Source organism: Geospiza fortis, unplaced genomic scaffold (genome assembly GCF_000277835.1).
Source record: "Geospiza fortis unplaced genomic scaffold, GeoFor_1.0 scaffold317, whole genome shotgun sequence".
NCBI classification, from domain to species: Eukaryota; Metazoa; Chordata; class Aves; order Passeriformes; family Thraupidae; genus Geospiza; species Geospiza fortis.
In genome coordinates, this window is record NW_005054398.1 from 1,753,864 (window position 1) to 1,765,191 (window position 11,328).

General features: G+C 54.4%; 1 protein-coding gene across 1 annotated transcript; it reads left to right on the top strand.

Moving 5' to 3' along the window:
• Positions 1–1,382: 1,382 nt before the first annotated feature.
• Positions 1,383–8,420, top strand: LOC102032288 (dual oxidase maturation factor 1). Its single transcript, XM_005425883.2, is given in 7 exon segments — positions 1,383–1,481; positions 2,110–2,264; positions 3,117–3,236; positions 3,724–3,823; positions 3,991–4,204; positions 7,399–7,613; positions 8,182–8,420. Coding segments are annotated over 6 exon segments (1,005 nt in total). The 5' UTR covers positions 1,383–1,481; positions 2,110–2,117; the 3' UTR covers positions 8,391–8,420.
• Positions 8,421–11,328: the final 2,908 nt, after the last annotated feature.

Consider the following 11,328-nt stretch of genomic DNA (forward strand, 5'->3'; position numbering starts at 1 on the left):
GTTGGGGATTTGAAGGGAAATGGCAAAGTCTTTGCCCAAAAAATGCCTTTATTTCCTATTGGGCATGAGTGAAAACTCATTTTTACCTCCCTCTGCCAAGGGGGTGGTACCCAGCCAGCCCATTCACTGGGATGCAAAAAAGAAACATCCAGGGGATGGATATTTCCATCAGTTTCAGAGAGGAGACCCCAGACATGGGTCAGGGGAGTGTTTCTGCCACTCTGGTCCTTTTCAGTATCAATACAACCTTCTTCAGCCACCTGAAATGCCAAAGTAGAGGAGCAAACCCCAAAAGCTTGAATGTCCATCATCTCCATGCCATGGCCAGGTAACAAACCTGAGCATCTTCTGCATGATGGGGCTGGGAGCACCTCTAGAGACCTTGCCAGGACCTTCTCAGGGATGGAGCCAGGGCCACCAGGAGGCCAGGCAGGCACAGCAGGGCTGGGTGATCCCAGCTGGGAACCCCCCCAGGAGTGCCCATGAGGGCTTGGACACCTCTGGTCCCACCAGAGGGGCCTGGCAGCTCCAGGCTCTTCATGCCATGTGGAACTGGACTATTTACTGTGCTCCAAGAAAAGCCCAGGAGGTGAAGCTGACCCTTCCCAGGCTCCCCTTTGTGCCCTCACAGGAGCTCAGGCTTGGTGTGAAAAACGCCAATCACTTGTTTCTAAAATTGTAAAAGTTTAATAGTAATAAAATGGTTATAAAAATAGTAATACAATTAGAGTAATAATAATTTGGACAATTTGAATTAGGACAATATGAGACAATAGAGACAAAGAGTTACAGACAGTCCAGGTACCTTTATCTGGGCAGCACGAGCCCGAAAAAGGACCCACGATAACAGAGGATTAACCCTTAAAAACAACAGCCTGTTGCATATTCATGCACCTCATACATGATGCATAAATTCCATTCAAACACAGGATTCTGTCTGCTCATTGTCAACATCTTCCTCTGAATCCTGACTGCATCTTCGGGGTGGGAAGAAGTTTGTTTCTTCTGATAATGTGGCAGTAAATTCTTTTTCTTTGAATGATTTAGGTGTCCTGTGGCTGCTGTCTCACTGCAAGTCCTTTCTTTAAAAAAAGTACCCTACATAGCATCGTTTCTATTTTAACAATTTTTATAACCCAAAACTATATTTAACACACCACTTAAGAGAATTAATACAGCATCACTTTCTAACACAACACATATCATATTCATTTTAATATTCGCGAAAAGCCAATCATAAAATACATGCATTTTTCACGCTTAGGCTGGATGATCCAACCACTCTGGGAGGCGGGCACTCCACAAACCACCGGGAGCAGCACAGACGGGCTGGCTGCTCGCCCGCAACCTTGGCAGGAGGTGCAAGAGGGCGGGCAGGAGGCGCCACGGCTCATCCCGGAACATCCCGGAGCATCTCCGTTCATCCCGGAGCATCCCAGCTCATCCCGGAGCATCCCGGCGCTCCCAGCCCGGCACCGGAGGTAGGCTGGCCATGGGGAAGGGGCTCTGGGTGTTTCTGTGCCCCCATTCCCTGGGGATGCCGAGCAGCCCTTTCCCAGCAGGAAAAGGAGCTGGTGAAGCGCTGGGGTATGAAAGCAGCGTTGGCTCTCCAAGCAGCGTCCCCAGCCGGCTCCCGAGGGCTGGCACACGGGACGGGCAGTGTCCCTGTCCCCTCCGGGCTGTTCCCGGGCGGTGAGGGGTTAACTGCGCAGGGCTCAGCCCGTGTTTGTGCCGTGATTCACCCAGCGGGGCCGCGCTGCTGGGAAAGAGCTGAGCCAGCGAGGCTGGGAGCGCATTTTGGGGATGGAGAACAGAGCGCAGCGAGCTGCCCGCGGTGTTTGCACGCCTTGCTGTCCCTCCTTGGGGACAATGGAGCGTTGCAGCAACGCCCGGGCGGCCCCAAGGCAGCTCGGCTGTGCAGGATGGAGGGTTCCCGTGGGACATCCCCGAGGGCACGGCCAGGGTGGGGTTGCAGCGCCCAGGGGCACAGGGCACACGCACAGCCCTGCCGGGGACACAGCGGGACAAGGGGCACAAGGCGGCTCTGTGGGGAAGGCTGATGGAGCGCAGGTGTGGAGATGATTTTCTGCCAGTTTTGGGCCTTTCCAGGCAGCAAGATGACTCTGTGGGATGGCTCCTACCCCTTCTACCCCGGAGCCAATGCCTGCTTCCCCTTTGACACCACCCGGGCTGTCATTGTCACCGTGTTCCTCTCCGTGCTGGCCACGTTCATCATCATCCTGCCGGGGATCCCGGGCAGGAGGGTAAGTGGAGAGACAGAGGCACTTCACACCTCTGCTCCCTGCCTGTGCACCCCACATTCCTCCTCTCCCCAGCCTCCAGAGCAGATCTGGCAAGCAAAGCTGCCCGTGGGCTATGGCCAGAGCTCTGGGACCTCTGCAATGCCATGGGGCTGAGGGAGCTCCAGCCCATCCCAGCATGAGCACCAAACTCCCCGAGCCCAGGTTTCTGAGGCACCTAGAGCTGATCTTGGCTGGATTTCTCTGTGAACGAGCCGAAATTCTTTCAGCAGAGTGGAATAGCAGGGTGAGGCTCCAAGATCTCACCCCACCTTGCCAGAGAGCTCAGTGAAAGAGGGAGGTGTGTGCCAGGCATGTCCCAGCACTGCTCACCGGGCTCCCTGTGCCCCACAGACCCTGCTGGGGCTGGCTCTGTGCCTGGTTCTGCAGCAGGGCTGCTTGAGGGGCTCCTGTCCCCCAGGGGACACCCTACCAGTGCCTGGTGGCTCCTTTTGGCTACAGCTGTGGCCAGCTGCCAGCACATCCAAACACGCTGAGGTTTGGATAAGGGTGGGAATTGCAGCTGAAGGTTGGTAGAGGGAACGTCTCCACCCTCCTTCCCAAAAAAGGGCTGTCACAGCTTTCTGCAGTGGGTTCTTTAGATGATTTTCTTCTTCTGCCTGGATCTCCCTGCTGCCTGCCCCCACCCCAGCAGGGATGCCAGAGGTACCCCCCACCCAGCCCATGGGGTGACTCCCAGGGCAGGGACAGGGCTGTTTCTCACCATTTCACCTTTCTAAGTGATGTGCTTGGTGCTGAGGTGCCCGTGGTAACCCCTGGCTGAGCCCTGTGCCTGCACTGTGCCCCCCCTCACAGAGACTCCTGTGGTTCCTGCGGCTGCTGCTGGGGCTCTTCGTGGGAGCCGTGATCCTCAGTGAGTGCCGGGCTCCTGGGGGGCTCATGGAGGCCCAGAAATGGGGGGGAAGGTGGGGGAGGGTGAAGAGACCACTCAAGGGCCAAGCCCAGCCCGTGGGATGAGGTCATGGGGAGGGTGGACATGTCTTGTGTCTGGGAGGTGGCTCCAGCAATTGTGGAAGGCACCCATCTCTCTGCCTGGGGTCTGAAGACTGGTGGTCATCTCCAGGGCAGTCACCAAAGGCTCACCACCACCTTCCAGGGGGTTCAGGCACGTTGGTAGGGGCTCAGGGGCAAAGCAGTGCCCAGGCAGTGCCCGCACAGCAGCCCCACTGCCACCAGGGTGAGGATCTGCTCTGGAGCTGGGCAGAAACCAACCCAAGGGGGCTTTCAGGGTCATTCACGGGTTGATCTTGAGGAAGGACACACAGGGATACAGGAAGGACACACAGGGATATGGGATGGACATCCAGGACTTCTGCCCCTTGGGGCTGACAGCTCAGTCCTGGATTTGGGATGAGGTAGGTGATGCTCAGGCCATGGTGAGCATCCTGGAGGGTGCTTCCAGCACCATGCATCTGCTGCCAGCTGTACCTAACTCCTTGCGCAGGTGAGCGCTGACATCGGGCTGCACATCGGCCTGGCCGGGCTCAACGTCACGCTCAGGGGTGAGTCTGGTGTCCCCACCTGCGCCTCTGCAGCGGCCCCAGCAGCTCCACAGCTGCCCTGCAGGGCCCCGGCTCTGTCTGGAGGCCCCTGGGCCCTGCTGTGCCCGTGCTGCTGCTGGCAGTGCCCAGGGCTGGCCCCGCAGGAGCTCAGCTGGTGCCGCCCGCAGGAAAGCCCGTGGAGCAGATCAACGAGACCATCAACTACAACGAGCACTTTCCCTGGAGCTTTGGGGCAGACTATGACCACAGCTACAGCCAGGGGCTGCAGAAGGGGCTGCCCAGCCCCATCCTGTACGTGGCAGAGAAGTTCAGCTCGCAGAGCCCCTGTGGGCTGCACGGGCAGTACCGCACCGCCGGGCACTACGTGTCCCTCACCCTCTGGTGAGTTACAGCCCTGCCCTGCACTGGGGAGCACCAGGGACACCAGGGAGAGCTTTATGGAGCCACCCTTGTCACTGTAAGGCCATGCCAAAGCCTCTCTGCAGGATTTGGGGTTCCTGTGCTTCCTGGTTTGTCATAGATTCACAAAATTGTGGAATCGTGGAGCGATTTGGGTTGGGTGGGATCTTAAAGCTTATATTGCTCTAAGCCCCCACCATGGGCAGGGACACCTTCCACAATCCCAGGCTGCTCCAAGCCCCATCCACTCTGGCCTGGAACACTTCCAAGGATCACTTCCCTAAATGTCTCCCATGTAAAACCAGGACAGGCAGCCACACTCCTCTGGGCCTCCTCACCCTCACAGGGAGGAATTCCTTCCCAATATCCCATCTAACCCTGCCCTCTGGCAGTGGGAAGTTATTCATCCTCCTCCTGTCCCTCCATCCCTTGTCCCCAGTCCCTCTCCAGCTCTCCTGGAGCCCCTCCAGGCACTGGCAGGGCTCTGAGGTCTCTCCAGAACCTTCTCTCCTCTCTCAACACCCGCAGCTCTCCCAGCCTGGCTCCAGAGCAGAGGGGCTGCAGCCCTTGGGGCATCTTCTGTCCATGTCCCCAGACTCCTCTTATGTCCTCTTATGTGTCCTCTGCCTTGATGTCCAAAACTGCAGTCGGAAAATGTCATTGAAGGGAAAACAGACACAGCTGTGGGGCTCATGGTTCGAGATCTCTCCCAAGGACCAGGATAAAGATTCCCAGTTGAGACCCACTGTGAAGGGTCTGCCTTTGCCTGTCCAAGTGGGGCCAGACCTGCCAAGGAGAGCTCATGGTCAGGATGGTCCTCCCAGGGTAGGGACCACCAAGAGGGAGCTCATGGAGCATTGAGCCCATGTGTGTGTTGTGATTGTGGGGTCCCAGAGCATCCCCTCGAGCCTCAGAGGTCTTGGGAAAGGCACTGCAGGGAAGAGAGAGCCTTGCAATTCCCCCATGAATGTAGGTTCCAGGTGCCTGTACCCATCTCCTTTCTCATGTTCAGGAAAAATAATTATCCCCACCCAAACATCCCTGTATTTCGAGGCAGAAATGTTCATGAAAACTCCTTTTTTAGGTTTTTTTTTTTTCCCTTGGAATCAGAAAAATTTGTTAGGCTCACTTTCCCAGGGAGCTGAATCCAAGCCCCAAGCCCAGGGTAGGGCTGGCCGCTGGGTGCACTCCAGGTGCTGAGTCAGGTGTGGGCATGGCTAATGGTGCAGCTCTGCAAACAAAGGTGTCCCTCCATGCCATTGTCCCTCCATGCCATTGTCCCTCCATGCCCTCTGAACCCTCTGAACACTGGGAACTGCCCAGGGGTGACCAGCTGTGGACAATCACAAGAATCAGGAAAGAAGTTATTTGGCAGGACTGTTACAATCTGATTATTAGAGACATCCTCTGCCCAAAGGAGGGTGCAAATGAGGCCAAATTAGGGTGCCAACGAGGCAAATGCTGGAGCCCATAGGATGGATTTTATGTCACAGGAAATATGATATAGACAAAGATAGAAAGAAATAGAAAAGAGAAAGTGGGAGAAGAGAGAGGCAAATTGAGTAAGAAGATATGACCACCCATGGAACCAGACAGTGCCCCATTGATGCTCCTCTGGTCTTCTCAGAGGTGGGGAGAGCCCAGAGCTGGTTCAGGTTTGATGGGAACACCCAGGCACCTTCCCTGGGAGGGGAACTTGGCAGCGCTGTGGGTCAGGGGCTCAGAGTCTTGGGGGCTTCGGGGCTCTCCCATGGTTCATGGCCCCTCCTAGGACATGGCCCAGCCTCTCACACCGGTGTTGACCCCGTTCTGCCCCCTCAGGAGCGGTGAAAGCCCCTCAGGCCGAGGTGTGAACACAAACAATGTCCCCTGTGACCTTCGCAGGAAGGGAGGGAGTGTTCCAGCTGAGCCTGTTGTGCGAGGGAGGGCATTGGCACGATGACAAACATCACCCTGCGTGAAAAACGCCAATCACTTGTTTCTAAAATTGTAAAAGTTTAATAGTAATAAAATGGTTATAAAAATAGTAATGCAATTAGAGTAATAATAATTTGGACAATTTGAAATAGGACAATGTGAGACAAAAAATACAAAGAGTTATGGACAGTCTGGGTACCTTTATCTGGGCAGCACGAGCCCGAGAAAGGACCCACGTTAATAGAGGATTAACCCTTAAAAACAACAGCCTGTTGCATATTCATACACCTCATACATGATGCATAAATTCCATTCGAATACGGGATTCTGTCTGGTCAGTGTCAGCTTCTTCCTCTGAATCCTGACAGCGCCTTCGAGGCAGGAAGAAGTTTGTTTCTTCTGATAATGGGGCAATAAATTCTTTTCTCTGAAAGATTCAGGCATCCTGGGGCTGCTATCTGGTGTGAGTGCCTCATTCCTTTCTTAAAAAATCCCACTAACATAGTTCTTATATTAACTACAAAAGTTACCTTTTAATTACAAGCCTACATTTATTATTAAAATGTTAATACAGCACTACTAATCAATACATCAAAATACATGCGGTAAATATCTGCGTAGAGCCACGTAATGTGCACTTTTCACACCCTGCCTCTCCAGGGTCTGCTTCTCACCAGCCTTCTCCCTCACCTGCCTCAAATCCCAGAGCTTCTGGCGTGGATCCTCCTTGTATGCACATCAGAGGGCTTGCCAGCACACACCCCAAACCTCTCCTTCCCCCAAAACCCCTCCTTCCCACCACACACCCCAAACCCCTCTTTCCCCCCCAGCAAAGCACCTGCTGCCTCTGCAAATAGCCAAAAGTTTGAGCTATTAAACACTAATATTTCAGATATTGCAGTCTCTCACAGGAACCTCCAGAGATTTCTACTCCAGGCCCACACCCAGAGCAGGGCTGATGCCAAAGCTGTACCAAGGGGCTTGGGGGCTTCAGGAAATTCAATGCTGAACATTCCCAGGTGTGGAGATCCCTCTGCACTGCTGCAGGATGTGTCCCACAGCTCCACCACTCATGTCTTCACTCAGTTGTTTGGGTTATTTGGGTTGATCTCTAGATCAGGCTGTCCAGCTATCTGCTGAAGCAAGGCCAGCTGGAGCAGGTTGTCCATGGCTTTATCCCTCCTTTGGGACACGGAGAGCAGACCCTGAGCAGACACTCCAAGCCTGGTGTTTTGTGCTGTTTTGTGGTCCTTTTTCAGGCTGGCCTTTTGCACGTGGCTCATTTCCATCCTGCTCTTCTCCATGTCCATCCTGCTCTATGGTGGCCAGATGCTCCTGCTCACTGGCACTCTGATCCTCTCCTCCCTGCTGCTCTTCTCCACTGCGAGGAACAGCCTGAAGTGCCCTGTCCAGTTTGGCCCAGTTTCCTTGAGAACAGACTATGGGGAGTCCTTCTGGCTGGCATTGGCCACAGGTGAGTGCTCAGCTTGCTTCTGGGGCTTCCCTCCTCCATGCCTGCACAGGTGGTGGCCCACAGCACCTCATCCCTCCTTTCCCCAAGGCTGGTCACAGAAAATTATGATTTTAGGTTAGGAGATTTTAGATTAGAATTATCAAGGTTGGGGAGAGAGAGATGAACAGTGCAGAGAATTGGATGTTTGAAGTTGCCCGCTGGATAGAGATTCCCTCTCCTTTCAGGACCTGCAGCAATTGTTTCCTTTGCTCAAACCAGGATTCTCCATGTCACAGCATCCCCTGCAGGGAGACCAGCCCTTTCCCAGCAGCAGGTGGTAAATAAATCCCCCTGGTGCTCCTCTTCCTCAGGCTAAACACACCCAGGTTCTGCAGCCTTTCCCTGGGCGTGGTGGGCTCCAGCCCCAGCTCTGCCCCCATTCCTTGACCTCCCTTTCGTGCTGGGGAGCCCACAGTGCTGCCAGAATCGAGGTGGGGAAAGAGGAAAAACCTTTTCCTGCCTGCTGGGTGATGCCACACGTCCCTGCTGTGCAGCTGGGACCTGCAGAGCTGTCTCTGTGCGTTTGCAGGGCTGCTGTGCCTGCTCCTGGGGCTGGCCATCATCATCCTCAACTCTGTGCAGCCGCAGAAGCTGAAGCTCATCTTCAGCCTGGACAAGAGCAACGAGGAGGAGCCGTGGGACCAGTCCTGGCTGCCAGCCCAGCCCAGCTGCTCTGCACAGGGGGGGTTCATGGTCCCCCTCGGGGAGCTCTGCCCCGGCACAGCCACCCAGCTCTGAGGCACAGGGAGGCAGGGCAAGGCCTGCAGGGGCTGCTCCTGAATCCACCAAATCCATCAGGAGCCTGGCTGGGAAGGGACAGGACAAGAACCAAGTGATGAGAATATGCAGATCTGGAAAAGTGTCTCAAATACAACTGTTTTTGTTGGGTTTTGGGTGGTTTTTTGGGTTTTTTATGGTTGTGGTTTTTTTTCTGTTTTACTGCCATCCCAACAAACCCTGAGTCCTCCCCAGGACACAGATTAAATCAGAACAAACTGGGGACAGAACAAGTAACTGCAGACACACAGTCATGAACCAAAAGAAAAGCAGAGCCCACCAGAGCCCCCTCACCCTGAAGACCCTCAAAAATCCCCCCTGCCCTTGGATGGTGTCCCCATCAGCAGGCAGGGCAAGGCCTGCAGGTGCTGCTCCTGAATCCACCAAATCCATCAGGAGCCCAGCTGGGAAGGGACATGGCAAGAACCAAGTGATGAGAATATCCAGATCTGGAAAAGTGTCTCAAATACAACTGTTTTTGTTGGGTTTTGGGTGGTTTTTTGGGTTTTTTATGGTTGTGGTTTTTTTTCTGTTTTACTGCCATCCCAACAAACCCTGAGTCCTCCCCAGGACACAGATTAAATCAGAACAAACTGGGGACAGAACAAGTAACTGCAGACACACAGTCATGAACCAAAAGAAAAGCAGAGCCCACCAGAGCCCCCTCACCCTGAAGACCCTCAAAAATCCCCCCTGCCCTTGGATGGTGTCCCCATCAGCAGGCAGGGCAAGGCCTGCAGGTGCTGCTCCTGAATCCACCAAATCCATCAGGAGCCCAGCTGGGAAGGGACATGGCAAGAACCAAGTGATGAGAATATCCAGATCTGGAAAAGTGTCTCAAATACAACCAAATTTGTTGGGTTTTGGGTGGGTTTTTGTGTTTGGTTTTTTGTTTGTTTTTTTTTTTTTTTTTTAATTTTTTTCTGTTTTACTGCCCTTCCCCTCAGTCCATCCCAACAAACCCTGAGTCCTCCCCAGGACACAGAGATTAAATCAGAACAAACTGGGGACAGAACAAGTAACTGCAGACTCACAGTGATGAACCAAAGGAAAAGCAGAGCCCACCAGAGCCCCCTCACCCTGAAGACCTTTAAAAATCCCCCCTGCCCTTGGATGGTGTCCCATCAGCAGCCTGGAAGCTGAGATGGAGCTGTGCTCCCCCTGTACCCCACAGCTGCTCTCAGTGTGAGGGGAGGAGCAGGATGGCAGAGAGGAGCACGATTGAGGAGGATGATGGAGGAACCAGACCAGGAGAGAGGGAGAGGAGAAGGTGGGAAAGGAGGTGGGAAAGGAGGAGCAGCAGTGCCCTGGAGAGCAGCTAAAACCATTTAGGGAGAGCTGAGCAGCACCTCCAGTCTGGGTTCCTCCTGGGCTCCTCATGACAAAGGTTCCTTAGAGGGTTTTTTAGACCCTGAAGTGTACCAAGGAGACATTTGCCCCCATGGGAAGGAGGCTGCTGCTGGGGGCTTGCCAGACGTGACCTCCAGATGTGCCCTTCATGGCCCCCTAAATGTCCACAGTGTTTCAAAGGAGAGGGGTTTTTAGTAAAGTTTTATTGAAAATAATTCCTGTGCAGAATTACAAACCACATTAGTGACACACAAGTATCATCATGGGTAACTTAGCAGCAAGGATCTCAGGAAGAAAAGTCAAAATATTGAAATGATGTACTTTACAATTCATTGGAATGAAGGTGCCCAGGTTTCCAGCATGCAGATATGGAATCCCAGATTACTTTGGGTTGGAAGGGGCCTTAAAGCTCCTCTTGTGCCACCCCCCACCATGGGCAGGGCCACCTTCCACTAGCCCAGGTTGCTCCAAGCTCCATCCAACCTGGCCTGGGCCACTCCCAGGGAGGGCGCAGCCACAGCTGCTCTGGGCACCCTGTGCCAGGGCCCCGCCCGCCTCACAGGCATTAATTCCTTCTCAATATCCCATCCATCCCTGCCCTCTGGCAGTGGGAGCCATTCCCTGGGTCCTGTCCCTCCATCCCTTGTCCCCAGTCCCTCTCCAGCTCTCCTGGAGCCCCTTCAGGCCCTGCCAGGGGCTCTGAGGTCTCCCTGGAGCTTCTCTGGTCCAGGTGAGCCCCCCCAGCTGTCCCAGCCTGGCTCCAGAGCACAGGGGCTCCAGCCCTCAGAGCATCTCCATGGCCTCCTCTGGGCTCTCTCCAGCAGCTCTGCAGGTGGGGTCTCACCTGAGTGGGGCAGAGGGACAGGATCCCTCCGTCCCCTCCAGCCCAGCCATTCTGTGTGTGCTCCAGCTGGACAGGGAGAACTTCATCCTCCACTCTCCTTCCTCTCCTTTTGGCCCACACTAGGTTACAAATTTCATCTAATAAAGGCCAAATTTGAAGGTGGAAAGAATCAAATCAGCACATCCCCCACAGCAAACTCCATGGTACATTTGCTCAGTCTTTGTTTCTGGAGCAGGTTTTTTTATTCCAGCTCCTGCAGCATCCAGCCTGCAGAAGCTGGATCCATACCTGGCTTTCCTGGATACACCTAAACCAAAAAATGTCATGTTTGGGGAAAAAATGAGCAGTTTAACCCCAGGCTCTTGGAGTGGCAGGTGCTCCAAGGCAGAAATGTGAGCCATGAGCTGTTTCTCAGTTTCAGTGGGAACAGACCCTTGGAGAATGGAGCAGAAGGACCTGGAGCAGAAGGACCTGGAGCAGGGAGGACATTTCTCCTGGACAGGGTCCCCAGGTGGGTGTGCAGCCCCAGTCTCAGGAGCTGTGAGCTGCTCTGGCAGCCTCCAGCCCAGCCTGCCCCTTCCAGAGGGAGTCACAGGAGACCCAGGCTGGGAAGGATTCCCAGCAAGGCCCCATCCCAGAGTGGGCTCAAAGGCAGCTGGATGGGGAAATGCATCTCTGGGGACATCAAGGAGAATTTTTTCTTCC